At 39.7% G+C, this 15,038-nt stretch overlaps 1 protein-coding gene across 1 annotated transcript; it reads right to left on the reverse strand.

The window, feature by feature from the left end:
* Positions 1-7,033: 7,033 nt before the first annotated feature.
* On the reverse strand, positions 7,034-14,100 carry LURAP1 (leucine rich adaptor protein 1). Its single transcript, XM_053470002.1, has 2 exons — positions 13,575-14,100; positions 7,034-8,131 (listed from the first exon to the last, which is right to left on the reverse strand). The coding sequence occupies exons 1-2, from the start codon at positions 13,791-13,793 to the stop codon at positions 7,409-7,411; spliced, it is 942 nt and encodes a 313-aa protein (XP_053325977.1). The 5' UTR covers positions 13,794-14,100; the 3' UTR covers positions 7,034-7,408.
* Between the last annotated feature and the right edge of the window lie 938 nt (positions 14,101-15,038).

Here is a 15,038-nt window from a genome sequence, read left to right on the forward strand (position 1 = left end):
CACGAAAAAGTCAAGCCGGCAAACAATGATTCAACTCTTCATTGTTGCTTTCATTGCTGTTGCAAGTGAGAAGAAACTCAAAACTACTCAAGAGATTGCAGATCCTCCGTCCATAAAGTATACCGTACTTTTCTGTGTATGGTTAAGGAACACACAAAATGTAACAAAAAGTAGTGTATTGGTATTGGGTGAGAGTTTGATTCCTTGATTCATGCTTATAAGAACAGGTAATTTTGGAAAATAAACCATGGTTTAAGGGCTGTGACATCAAGTTCTGTTATTATACATTCTCTGTAGTAGAAAGAAGGAATTATTTAAGAATTGAATTCCTGGCTCCTCTCTTGTTTAATGTCTTTCTTACACCCCGTTAGTTCTGCAACCATACAGAAATACATTCAGCAGGTATAAAGTTCAGTATTAATTGGATCCAGGAGGCCTTTAATTTGACTTTTATTGGCACTCCTTCAGACACAATCAAAGCCACATTCACCTTAAAGAAGCTCCTTCCATTAACTAGTTTTCCAGAACTCGAAATCCAGAAGGACCTGTAAGGCTTTTGGGTCTCAGCGAGGATTTTGTTGGCCAGACAGTTTACTGGCCTTCAGGGAGGTGGATAGTAGTTTAGTGAATTGGGCAGAATGACCTGCTGTCTACCTAGTGAAACGCATGGTGAGAAAATAATTCATGCAATTTTCCATAAGGCATTCCAGGGTTTAGAACCATTCTTTAAGGGTCAACTCAAGATGGTTTTTATGATATCATTGTTGTGATGTCGTAATAAATTAATTGAATTAAAAAAAGGTGGGGCACAAGAGCTTCTCAGCCTTTTGGCTAAAATCAAGTGAGTATCCGTGTGAAGGAATAATCATGATCCTCTGGACTTAAGAGTTGAGGAGGTAAGAAGCCTGAAGTGCTCCATACAGTGATCTTTGTAGCCTCAGATACAATAGCACAACCACGAGAGGTGCAGAGGTGGTTGTATATAGAAGCTGTATGTAGACTCTGGGCCAGGGCTTGAGACATGGGTGGGAAATGATATGACCTCATACAACCACATATTTCAAGCCAGATGTGCACACCTAGGGACTTCCGGCTCTGGCTACTGGGAGCCCCCCATGCAACATGCGGGTAGGAGGTCCCATTGACCTGGAGTTTTCCCTTAGTGACCCAGAGGAGCGATATGCAGATGTGACATCACAGCTCTGAAGTAAAGCTTATTTCACGTTACCTTAGTGTATGATGCCATCCAAGTGACATCATACTTTTGCAAATTCGCCATTTAATCTTTTTTCCCCATCTGCAGCTATCAAGGAAGCTGGCCAAGATTCCTCAGCCGGCCTCCTTCATCCAGACAGTCCTTGCAGTCTTCATTTACACTCGCACAACCAGAAGGAAAGGGGGGGGGGGAATCTGCCATGAATAAATGTGATTTTATACAGTAAGCAAACAATTTGCTTCTGTTACAATAAATGTGTTATTCAGTCATTGCTAATTAATGGATGTCTTTGACGTGTACATAGTACTGGACTTGTCTACTACTGCTGTGTATTGGGGGATTTGATTTACATAACAAGTATGCCATTATCCAGGTCCAAAAATATTAATTCTGAGAATGTAACAGAATCTAATGGGCTAAATTAATGAATTTCTATGTAGTTATAGAAATTTTGGAATATATATATTATGTAATATATATAATATAATATATATATTAGATATTTTGGAATACTAAAAAAAAGTAATTTAAATGTTTACATTTTAACATTGAAATAATGAACGTAATAAGCCAGCAGCCAAAAAAATATAGTTTCACAACACAGCACAACACAGTCATGAGAGTGTCAATAGCAAGTCCCCGTGGAACACAGGCGTGGACGCATATGACATGTATGTGTGTAAGTTCAGAAAACTACTTCTGATTGGCTGATAAAGCAGGTTAATGATCAGGGTTAGGCTGGATCATTTCCACATTCATAGCATTAAACGAATGGTTTGCTTCCAAACGAACATGCAAACAATTCCTGGAACGCTGATCCGCTACAGATTTATACCCACTTATTTTCTGACGTTAATTACGTTACTGGAACATATTAAGTGGACTTCCCTTCCTGGTCGCGAAGGGTGGAATAGTTTAAATGTTCATGTGGGCAGATCAGCTATGAAGCATAACCTACTTTTCATGCGGCTGATTAATTATCCGCCATACCGGTATCTGCGCAGCTAAGAAATATTCGGATATTAGCATCAAAAAGAACCAACGGAACAACGCCAAGAATTCTGCTGGGCATTTTCAGGAGCTTGACCAGTCGTCCTATGTCAGGATAACATTCCCTCCTACTTCATCCTGGTCAATGAGGGCATTCAAAGCCCAGCTCATTCAATTAACTACACACAGAACCCTCATTGTGCTTGTTAAACGAGTGATACGCTCATACTCCCCCCCCCATGTTTAATTTTAATTTACTAATTTTTAAGGACAGGCTACTGGTTTTGTGGATACTTTAATGGGCGGTAAATAGCACATAAAACCGTCTATACGGTGTATTAAACCTTTAGAACAATTTGGTAGCTCGCAACAAAGCTGCTTAGGCGCTTATGGCTTTGTGTTTTTTTTTGGGGGGGGGTTATACTTCTTTGTATCAATTATTTCACTATTTAGAGATTTAGAATATACAAACTTTGTATAAAAACACAGACGAGACGCCCAAGCGTATGATGGAAAATATGCATAAGAGACGGGCAATGATATAAATATATTATATTATATACAGGTAGCACATTGATGAGCTACCTCGATATATATAAAATATCAAGAAAATCAGTTGTTTTTAAAAGGGACACTCCGGTGTCCCAGGCAGCCTTTGAAACAAAGAATTCACGTTAATAAAAAACATAAAAATAACTACTTGCCTTTAGTAGAAGCTGCAGTTCCAGAGATGCAGCGCACAAGCTCATCCATAGTATATGACACGTCACCACTGCTTGGCAAATAACTGCGGGGGGGACGACTGAAAATGAGGCAATTGCATTTGGGAGGATTCTGCAGGTTTTTCCAGGTACACAAACATTGGCTCTGAGGTGAGCATCTCCGTTAAAATGAAACGATCATATTCTGATGCGCCGTATCTTCAAGGTACAAATCACCTTTTAATGAAGTCTATGGAGGCTGAGCTGAGCCGACATAACCTTCTAGAGTCTCAGGGTCAGCTCATTAAGACAGCTCCCAGGTATGCAAATACCCCTACATGTGTATATAATATTTATATTCACCAATCATTCATAAATCATTGATAAAACAATATCAATCAAAAAAATGAGGCAGAAAAGGGGCATTTTTTTACAGTAATTAACTTGAACCTAGACATCCTAAAATGGCCTGCTTTAAAAATTTGAAATCCAACTAAATTTGTGTTGCTTCTTTCCATTATGCAATTATTCTGTATTAAAAATGATACTTTATATGCGAACCTGAAGTTTTTCTAAAACCCCACCTATGATGTAATCATGTAGAACCAGTTGGGAAACACTTGCTGTCAAATTGAATGTTACACCCGAAACAGAGTTATCAATCAAAATGCAATGTATAATTGGAAGTAATTAATATGGACGGGAGCTCTTTTCACATGACCTTAAGATTTCACCATAATATGTATTAGATTTATAATCCCTCTTCCACTTAACACTAAGAAAAATGACCTATTTGTTAAAATAATAGTCATTATAAGGGCCTTCTCCCAGTGTTTAAAGATACTCTCATCAAGACCCAAATATGAAAGACCCCAGGATCCACTAAGCCAGTGATCAGGGAACGTACCCAGGTCTAATTAACTTCCATTCAAACTTTACAGGTCTTGGTGATAACATGACACTATAAACGAAAGACCGGCGACATGTTGAAAAACAGACAAGCTTAGCGATTATAGTTTTAAATAAAAAAATATATATATATTGAATTCACCCATTTATGGAACATTTGGTAAGCCGTCAGATGGAGCATTGTACATTTTCCGCAATTATACTTGTGCAAACAGATTTAATCAAGCAGCTTTAGTGGCGGACTGATGGAAACAGCATGCCGCGCCAGGGGATAGGAGAATTTTATTGTGAAACTGCATAGAGACAGCAAATATTATTGCTAACAGGAGAGGTAACAACAATGGTTAGGACAATGGCACAAGCAGTAATCTGAAAAGATACACCGTTTCATATGTATTGTTCATGAGCCTACATCAAGATTGCCCAACATTTTTTCCCAAAGGCTGGGTAGATCATTAAATGGTCTCTGTAGGCTACATACTGATCTAAACACGGTGCTGGAGGAACTGGAAATGAAAAGATCAAGAGAAACATTTATCTACCGGTATAACATGGAATTATACGTTCACATATGATGCTAATTTTGAATTCTATGTAAACACTGTTTAAATAAGGAGGCAAAGTCAATAAAGCTTACATTATCTTCTATTCCGTGTACCTCCAGCTGGACAACCCCGGTCTAAGCCACCGATGAAGCTTTGGTTCCACATACAGAAGTACAATACAGCCAACACAATGAAATGCACAACATAGTAACAAAGAAATGAATAAAGTAGTGTGGCTCCTCAATCTTAAAACAAAGGAGATAGATGTGGATTTTAGGAAGCACACGGACGAGTTACGGGGCTTTGGTGACTGAGAACGCCAAAACATCCGAGACATCTAGATTCTCAAGGCCCCTTGGGAGGGTATTGGTAAACCAGCCAAGTAATTATTTGCAACAAACCATACAGTGGCTTTTAGAATATTTGCAATAAGAAATCTATGTTTTACTACATTACAGGGGAAAAATAAAAAACATTAACCCATTGGAAAATAATTTTATTAGTAATAATTAGAGGCCCGCCTTCAAAAATGGGTGCAAAGTAACATTTGCCCCGTGGAAAGATTTGTGTTCCCATGTGTGAGCTTCTGCAAGACCGCTACACGTCACCCACTTCCACAGAAGCGGCGCCGATCACAAGGCTTCCACAGTAACTCACGCAGGAACACATTGAACGCTACAGCGATAATCTCCTGGAAAAGGACTTTGGCCCTCGGCAGAGATAATGAATCATTCCGAACAAAGAGATAGGGGGTCACAAAATAGACAAAGATAAGATAAGATGAGCATATAAACGTAAAACAGGGCTTGTTTCTTAATACTACATTAAAAATAGCTAATTCTGTATCACACCGTATCTGGTGCTAAAAGAAACGCCATTATCTGCTGAGCTTCCGCGTGAAGATCCCGTGCCAACCTGGAACGGCATCATTCACTAGCAAATCAAATAAACATGGCTGGGGAGATGTCATTACATTACGCGTGTAATATTTCCCAAGGCATATTATATACGTTAATATGGGAGATATGGCGGTCCCAGGATAGTATTTGTGTACCTCTCAAAATTTCGATTACATGACTTTGTGATCGTTCTTTATGGAGCCGAGCAAGCCATTTAGAACATACAATAGAATGTATTTTATTTACAAAATTTAATACATTTTCTGCATTTTTTTTCTATACATTTCATTACACCGTTTGGGACTGTAGAACACCGGGATGCACCCAAACAATTTGAGATAATAGAAAACAAAGGGACATAAGGGGAGGAAAGAGGGACTGTCCTTTCTAAAGAGAAACGCTTGGATAGGGATCTATCGGACATATCGACTGATCCAACGTAGCCACAATGCAATAGGACTCCGGGTTACTATAATTTGCACCTTGAATACTTCTACCTGCCATAATAACTTTGTGATTGTAGAATTGTAATTTAAGCTATTTGATATAAAATATGTAACATGTTTCTATAAAAAAAATCTAATATTTAAAGACTGGGGCACTCAGAAGAAGCTCAGCTTTCTCAACAAGATCATGCAGAACCACGTCCCCAATATAACCAAAATTAAACAACCTGACCAACAATTCATTTGTTGCGTTGCCAACAATTATCTATTAAACACTGTAGCAAGAATTCATGATTTATGAATAAATCTCTGTCTCAAGGTAAATTAACCTCCAAGCGTCATATCATTCCCTAACAGGAAACTTTACATGCTGGTTATAATGTGAATATCTATACTTTCCTTACACAATCATACAGCTTGAATATATATGTCTATCTATACACCTGGCACTTAAATTGAGCTTTTTTTCCCCCACCCTCCAAAAGGCTTTATTATTGAAGGTGCTGTTCCGCTTAGACACATTGTTAATTGAGCCCACGTAAGTACATTTTGGTAAACATGTTCCTGTATTGTTTTCTCTAAATGGTTTATTATATATAAACACAAACCCAAAAAAACTTTTAGAACGTTTTTTTAAGTGCCTACTGGTGCCTGCTTTCACATGACAATAAACGGTTGTAAATAAAGAAATTGTAAATAAAGAAGGATTCTAATTTCTTGACATGTTGGAAACAAAGACTCCTGTCTCATGTTCCTCCTTCCCTGGCTGCCTTTACTGAAAGCAGGAAGCATACTTAAGTATTTTAACACACGTGTGCTATGGCTCTTCTAAGGAAATGAATGGGACTTCTACTCATCCGAGCAGAATCCAATCGCATGTATGGGAAGCACTTCCTGATTTGAGTAGAGTGTCAGCCATGGGACGAGGAAAATAAGACAGAAGTCACAAAATCATGCATGTAGAAATTTATATGCAGTAAAATGCTTTGGAGTCCATACAAAATTGACTGATTATATGTAAGCGAGAATGGGGCAGCCCCAGACTGGCCGTTGGGCAACTTAGGCGAATCCATGGTGCGTTAGTACCCAACAGCGCCTCCCATGTACCTATTATTGCCACTCATGGCAGATCCTATCCCAGATACATACGGCCGCCTGCTATAAAAGTTTACAACATGCAGCCGTAAGTACTCAGTTTTACAGGCGGCTGGTGCCAGGGTCGAGTTTAATTCTCAATCTGGTTCTAAAAGGTGTGTGGGGGGGGAACAAATTAATAATCAGCATCTATACTTTAAAAAATCAAATTTAAAAGAAAAATCTTAAAACCACCAATTTTTTTTTGTAATCACAACATATAGAAAATGTCTCTTTTGCGCCGATTCACATAATCCTTTCTGTAGTGGCCTGTCCGTTTAAAACATCAACATTCATAGAATATCAATATTTATCAGATAACCTCCCCAAAAACCTCCTTTTTTTGAGGAGGAATCTTTATACAAAAAAAGAGTGTACTTCTGACATCAGAATCTGACGGCTTTCAAGGCAACACCACACTAGGATTTAAACGGCCGTAGCTGTCAAAGTTTCATTTTAGAGCTTTCTAGACAAACTTAATCACTACAAATTCCTGGGTAATAAACCAAGCATTTCAGTTCAAGAATAGAAACACAAAAATTCCACATTACACAGAATGGTGGTCAAATTACAAGAATGTCACATCGTCCTGAGACTGAACCCACTGCCAGTGAGCATCGTATTCCAAGTGGAGTTTGCTGTTTAACTTTTCCAAATCCACCTTCCCGTTCTGACTCAATTTCATTTTAGGACTTGTCTCTGCAGAACGCTTTGCTTCCATTTGGTGCTCGACGGTTACACCGTGTTTGGCCAAGGATCTGTTTGAGGTTTGGGTCACATGAGCAGCTTGCAAAAGCCCCATCTGCTTAGGCATTCTAGATTTATCTCCTAAAAATTGCCCATTGCCCGTTGTAGACATATTATCGGCTTGGATGCCCTCCCTGTCGAGTTTGGCTTTCTCTCGTTCTGCTCTCGAGTGAAGAGCACCCGATAACCCTTCTCCAACACCTTGGTCAGGGGTGTTTAAAGGAAGTCCGTGGCGATGAGGGGTGGAAGAGACAATTGGCTCACTGGTGCTCAGACTGTATTCATCCAGATCGTCGGCAAGAGTGTCCAGATAACTACCGATGGAGATGCTGTCCAGCTTGTCTGTGGGGTCCTGAAGGCTATTCCAACTTCCGCGACGGGAAGTTTCCTGGCTTTCCGCTAAACTATACTGGCTGCTGGTCAAGCTACTGCAACGGCTGGTTAGGTTTCCCTTCTCCTCGAGGATCCATTTCACGGCTTCGATCCCTTCGTTAACAGCCAGCAACTGATGAAGTATCTTCACATCGATGGCTCTCAAGCAGGCCTACAAAGTGAAAAACACAGACCACTTAATAACTATACCAACCATGTTTTACAGTTTGGCTCACAAACAAAGTTTAAAAAAGGGCATGGATACCAAACTTTGGTGTTTTGACCAAAAAATAAATAAATCATGTGATGTCATTAAGTACTAAAATCTCTCTACCTCCTCTGCTCAGGCCTATTTTCACAGGCTTTTGGGGAGCTGTATTAGCCTTTTGACATTGGCAGTGAGGAATTCTGTTTCAGTTGCTCTTAAGGGATACCAAACCTTCAGTTTTAGAACCTTTAGTTTTTAGAAATGGTTCAAAATAACAGTTTTTCCACCCCACCCCCTCTCCATCAGAGAAACAATTTATTTTTAAGTAAGGAGATTTGGTTCCCACAACCTCATTTCACTGGGATTACAGGATGGGCTACAGAAAAGCTAGTTTCTTGAACTGCACAGAGCAAAACAAAATCCAAATACACCCGAGATGGGCAGTCGCATGAATCTATAGATTCAGCGTCTGAGGGTATAGGATCCGAGGTCCAGTAATATACAGAATCTGGAACGCATGTTATGTAAGAAAGGGAACATCAGAAACTGTGTCTTTAAATTAACCCAACGGAATAACAGTGTATTACTGTGAGAATAAATACCATTTTTGAAGCTGGTTCCATGCCATAAATAGGTTTTAAAGGATTTATTTCCTGGGATATGCTTAAAAATCAATCTGAATTAAATATTCAATCACAGGCTGTACGTGGCAAGAAAAAGGTTTGGAAAATAAAAAAAAGGTAACAAAATATTAAACACATAAAAATATTTTTTTAAGAATCCAGTGCATCTATAGACTACTGAAATAGTCCAAGAACGCTACGCTGATAGGAAGACCTTTAAAAAAAAATTAAGGAAAAAAAAAACATTGTATTATTGAATATAAAAAAAAAAAAGATAAAAAAAAAACATAACACATGGAGGATTACATGTGAAATGCATGTCCTGTGACCCAGAAGCTCATTCTCACAGCGTTGGAATGATATAAATTGCCTGGGAAAGTGAAGAGTGCATCCTCTGAAAGCTCTGCTGAGAAATTGCCCATCTTGGAGCTGGATCAATGGGGCGTCATCGGGACGCCCTTTCTCAGATCTGTGTACAATACTCTGCACCATTATATACAACCACGCTTGAGTATAGTATATGTGTCTGCCTGTCTGATCTTGGGATATTACACACACATTTACGTTAGAACTAAACTGGCAAGAAAACTTTATTATAGTATGTACCCCTCTCTCTCTCTAAAAGTTCTAAAAAAATATATTTATTTATATAGATTATATATATATATATATATATATATATATATATATATATATATAATAACACTGTCATTAATTTCTAAAGCTCCACACAATTTAGCAAGGTTCACAGAGTAAATATAGTGTAAAATATACTAAAAACTATTTCATATAAAAAAGTAAGTTGTAGCAATAACTATTGAAACATGTTTTTTCACTATAGGGTTAATATATTAATGACGTTTGTTGCCCACCTAGGACTACAGCCAATTAATGGATGCACCTGGGTGTCAGTAAGGTCCTATCTAGAATGATTCTTCGAGGGTATGAATCCATCCCACCCGGCCCCTGACCTCCGCTCCTGCTGAAGGTTAAAGAAGAATAGCGCTACTCAGGGATGACAAATACAATCATGTGGGCCAAGGTGCAACCCGGCACAATAGGTAGATCAATAGACAGATAAGCAGACAGACCTCCTTGGAAGAGACAGTCCACCTTAGGGACACAAAGCCTCTCTTACCTCCATGAGGTTCTCTCTTTTTGGAGCCCATAATATTTGCTCTGCATTAGTGAACAGGTGACATATTCTAGTAGACATAGGGCAGCAGGTACAGGCTAGGGCAGTCCCCGTGACGCAAAGCCAGGAGGCAGATTGCCCTCTGGGGTGATCGTGCCCCCCCCCGTGTGCTGCTGCTAAATGGTCTGGTTAGATAAATGACATAAATATAGTATATAAAGTTGCAAAGTAAATTCCTAAATTAACATATTCGGTATTCTTTAACATACCTTCCAACATTTCAAATGGCCAAATAAGGACATTTTTATTTTAGGGGTGTGGCCAAAGGCATGGCTAGGGACAGGCCTTTACAAACACTTTTTATGTGACTGATAGCTTTTTGAGTAAATTTATATAAACGAGTAATAATTGATGTACTTAGTAAGGCAATTTGAAGAAGTACATAATTGATACATTTGTTTCCAAAAACTTATTGACAATTTATAAACATGTTTTCTTTGGTTTATATTCACATTTTATTGTTATTTTAGGGTTAAGCCCCTAAAAAATGGGCATTAAATACTCAGGACGTATGGTTTAAGGCTTCTACACAGCCAGTAATGTTAAATTGACTTGCTGCAAATACATCAGGCAGGCTTATTCACCTACAAGCCTCAGGTAGGACCGGCTGAGTGCATTGACCTTTCCGGCCGTATACTTCCATGATTACAAAGGAGAAGAATAATCTGATAGCTGTGGACATGCTCCGGTGGAACGCACGCTCCTCCCTCGGCCTGATGCAAACAGATTGTGGTTAAAACGCAAAGCTAATGTTAATAGTAAGGCTAAAACAAACCGAGGCGTAACCCTTCAATACAAAAAGCCTTGCGCAACCTTCTCCAACATGGTCAGTAAAGACTATGGACTAGCATCACTATCTATTAATACTCTCTCTTTAAATCCCCAGTAAAAATAATAATGATTACAACTGGAAACCAGTAGACTGGAATTTAAAGATCTCCCTAACTGTTTTTTTAAGATACAATCCACAGAAGCAACATGAAGGAACCAGGAACACGAAGGATCATATCAGCATTAAGAAACAAAATAAGTATTTAATGGGCAGATACTCTGAACCATACCGCCTTTAGACAGCAGCAAAAAGACTGAGATACAAGGTCAAAAAAACAGTTCCTGTTTCTTGGTAGCAAACAAAGGTCAGCGTTTAACTATCACACGTGAATACAGCCCGGATGATGGAACTATACTGTTCTAGGAATCTAGGCTTGTTTTAAGATTAAGCTATAATGTCGAACTAGTGTGTTAAATCAACTTAGATTGTAAGCTCTCTGGGGCAGGGAGCCCCTTTCCTTTCATACCTATTTTACCTTGATTATAATGTCTGTATTACTACTGCACTTACTATACCTCTCATTTATACCTATTAGTAATTAAAAAAAATCCGGTATAGGTCCCTATACATACAACATGGTTTTTCACTATTTTATGACTTTTTTCACCAGATTCTTAATGAAAGCCTATTCATACTTAAACATTCATGCTCACACACCAACCCTTATATGTACACTCTGACACATACATACATACAGTAAATACATACATGCTCCCTCCTTCTCACTCGCTGCTTTCTCTGAACAGTCTCGCTTCTACAAGGGGGTCACGTAACAACGCTGCATGCAATATTTAGTAAATACTGCTATCTACACATAAACCCTGCTTCTACTTTCTAGTGAGATCTATCTCCATGCCAAATAACCCACAGCAGAATTTCTGGAAGAACAACTGATCTGATTCCACATACTTGATTGCTGCCAAGACAGAGCTCTAACAACATAGGCCCATGGTCCAAGCCGGTGCTATCCCATTAGAAAGGGACAAGCATTTCATTTGGCCAGAAACATATTCTGGCCTAAGCCCACTAGGCTTTGGTTTAGGGCAGCAGGTCCAGATGGAGAAAAAAAATGGTTGGCATTAAAACATTATTACTCAGTTTGCTTCAAAGTACCCCGGAAGAGGAAAAACACAGGCATGATTCTCCTTAGACTGCTTATAAGAATGTATCATGCAGGGGAAGCAATCAGACGGGAAATGTATTCATTTATATTTGCTATAAAATAAAAAAAAGCAAAGAGCGCGGGAATGAAAAAAATCACCAGGCCTCTAAATCAGCAAAGAATACACCACTGGGTGCAGAGGGTTCAAACCAGGGCAACTAAGTGCTAACAGCTCCTAATATTCATATTTTGCTTTACTGAGAGCGTAGTAGATAAGTGGAACAGCCTCCCATCAGAAGTGATAGAGGCGAATACAGAGAAGGAATTTAAACATGCATGGGATAGGCATATGGGGTCTGAATCTAAGACGAGACCAACGGCTGATTAAGAAACGGGCAGACTAGATGGGGCCCAATGGTTCTTTATGTGCCGTCAAATTCTATTTTCCAAGGAACGCCAGAATTTTTTTTTTTACTCCCTTAAAAATGAACAGTCATGAGTGTCCAGTGCTAATTATTACATCACTTCCAGTGCCCCCCTCCCCGGAGAGATGTAGCGCTGTGTGGGGTGTCACAGCGTGGGAAGATTTTTGCAGCACTGTTCCCATTTGCAAACATATTGAAATGAGAAGTGCATTACGGTTTGTGCGAGACATTTAGAAATGCTAATTTACTTTGGATACCATGGTCACCAGGAACAAAATAAAAATGCTTTACAACAACATCAAGACATTGTCATTCAGCGCAGACGGCAACACAAAAAAAACACAACACAAATCACGCATAACAAAGAATTTTTTCAGTTTTAGGACTGTGTATAGCAAAAGTACCCGAGGCTAAGCCAAGAGACACCAAGGTACTGCGTTTCGGTGATTTGGATCCCCCTATATATGCCGGTAACATGGTAACATTTCCAGCATCAGAGGGTTTGTGTTTGATGGGTGAATAATGAATTGTACAGCCATTTGTTACCAAAAGGGTTAAAAGCCGCACACAATGATTAAAATTGCAGGATGCAAACTCCCACCCCCTAAACACACACACTTCTCCCTGGCCCTTCTCGGCCCTGGAATGGCAGATTAACCCAGTTCCTCTTCAGGAACAAACCTGTTCCCAAACCTTAAGCAAAACTCTAACTGGTTTCAGGGTCTGTTTCAGAATTATGAGGTCTTGAGGCCAAATATGCAGCGTTACATTAACTGTTACAGAGACCTGAAATATTTTCAAACAATAAGCAAAACAAATGCACCTGAAACCACTAAACCGGAGCCCGCAGCAATTCTGGGAACATAGCTAAATTTGGAGCAATCGCCATAGCAACTAGGGAAATGTTTCTGGTGACTGCAGCACTTTGCTATAGAATGGCTACTGTCTTGAAATTCTATAAATCACAGTAACCAAGAGGCAAAGTAAGAAAATATATAAATGTTATAGCACATTCAACAACATCGATGGATTTCATAAATTATGTAGGGAAAGAAAATAAGCTTCCCTTAGATCAGTTTCCTTATGTATGTATAGTATGTATGTACAGTATGTATGTATGTGCAGTATGTATGAATGCATGTACAGTATGTATGAATGCATGTACAGTATGTATAGTGGCCCTGGAAGTATATCACACAGCACACACACAGATAAAGAATACACACTAACCAATTCCACTTTTAAAGCCTTGATCTTGTCTCCAAGACCCTGGTCTTTGCTGTCCATGATGACTTGCCCAGCTTCTCCATGGTGCAGCACAGGATCCTCTCTCATCCATCTGAGTAACCCCTCTGGAGTCTTTCTTCCCACCTTGGACTCCAGGTCTCTCAGATCTGGAGTGGCCTCCATGAAGCTTCCTTCCAGCCTCCCAGCTGCAGACTGATCCATAGCAGGGGCAGCTCAGAGTGACTGAGTATAGAGTATCAACTCATCAACCCACCAGAAGGCAGATCCCATGTAGCTTCCATCTCACTGGCAGCTCCTCCAGGGCATTTCACTGCAGACTGTCACCTTCTGCAGCTCCCCCACTTGTCAGTTTACTGCTGATTTGGGGTTATTTACACTTAATTAGCCCTGAGCCATGTGACAGAGGCTACTGTAGATCATATGGTTTTCTTGGTTCTCTGCTGTGCCAGGTTGCAGATTTCAAGTTTAAATCCCCCAGGGTGGTGATCAGGCTGCGGCGTGGTCCCTCTGCCCACTGGATCTGTGAATAACCCAAACTCAGGGGGTGTTACCGTGTCCTCATGGTCCCCTCCACCACCCCCTGCCTGGCTCAGCTGTCGCCTTCCACCTGCATGAATGAAAACACTGCGGAAGGACAAATAGCTAGAGCCTACAGCAGGCTACCGTATTCCACGGCATAAACGCGCAAGCCCCCGACTTTGATCTCTCTCCCAGCTGGTGCTGCATTTCCCTTGGGGTGATTAAACTTTTAATTATATGAGCTTGTGGCCTTGACTTGGATTTTTTTAACTTCCATTAGGGATGGGAAATCTGCTCCGTTGAAGAATAATGTGGAGAATATGTAAATGTAATCAAATAAAGCTGCAGAGAATGGGGACAGTGTGTATGGCTGGGGAAAAAAAGATTAAATAGACTAAGGGTTGACTATGCAAAACATGGATTTAATAAAGGTAGCTATCTTTGGACATACAAATATTAAGCCTGTGTTTTAATAACTTAAAAAGGTGTCTTTTTGCAGAGATTAGCAGAAAAAGTAACACGAAAGGGCAATTATTAGAATTATAGGGTTTTTTGTTTGCAGTTTAAGTCCACATTTTCAGGGGTCTTCTGATTGGAGAAATCCACTGGTTGTCATGATGATAAGACCACCTTTTAGATTTTGCATTTTATTTTGTAACATAATAACCTCCTAGAGGTTCAATGAAAACCAAAAGAAAGTGTTTCTGTACACCCCGATGAATCCGCCTCCTATATACAGAGTGGGATCACATACCTGCAGCCATTAGAAGTCGTGTTCATGTCTGGGGTCACCGAGTGCCCTCTCACACTTAGTTTTAAGGAATTCTGTCCAAGCAGTGAGTAGTCGGTAAACTTTAGCTTCCGAGTGAATTAACTTCTGACACTGGAGAAGGAATGAATGTTGCTGATCTGCTCCTTTATTGTTAT

The sequence above is a fragment of the Spea bombifrons genome, chromosome 6 (assembly GCF_027358695.1).
Source record: "Spea bombifrons isolate aSpeBom1 chromosome 6, aSpeBom1.2.pri, whole genome shotgun sequence".
Lineage (NCBI taxonomy): Eukaryota > Metazoa > Chordata > Amphibia > Anura > Pelobatidae > Spea > Spea bombifrons.

Excerpts from the sequence above, each read along its gene's own strand:
- LURAP1 (XM_053470002.1), bottom strand. The coding sequence starts at position 13,793 with ATGGATCAGTCTGCAGCTGGGAGGCTGGAAGGAAGCTTCATGGAGGCC. Across the intron at positions 8,132-13,574 it reads AGGCTTTAAAAGTGGAATTG|GCCTGCTTGAGAGCCATCGA; the intron begins GTTAGTGTGTAT and ends TTCACTTTGTAG.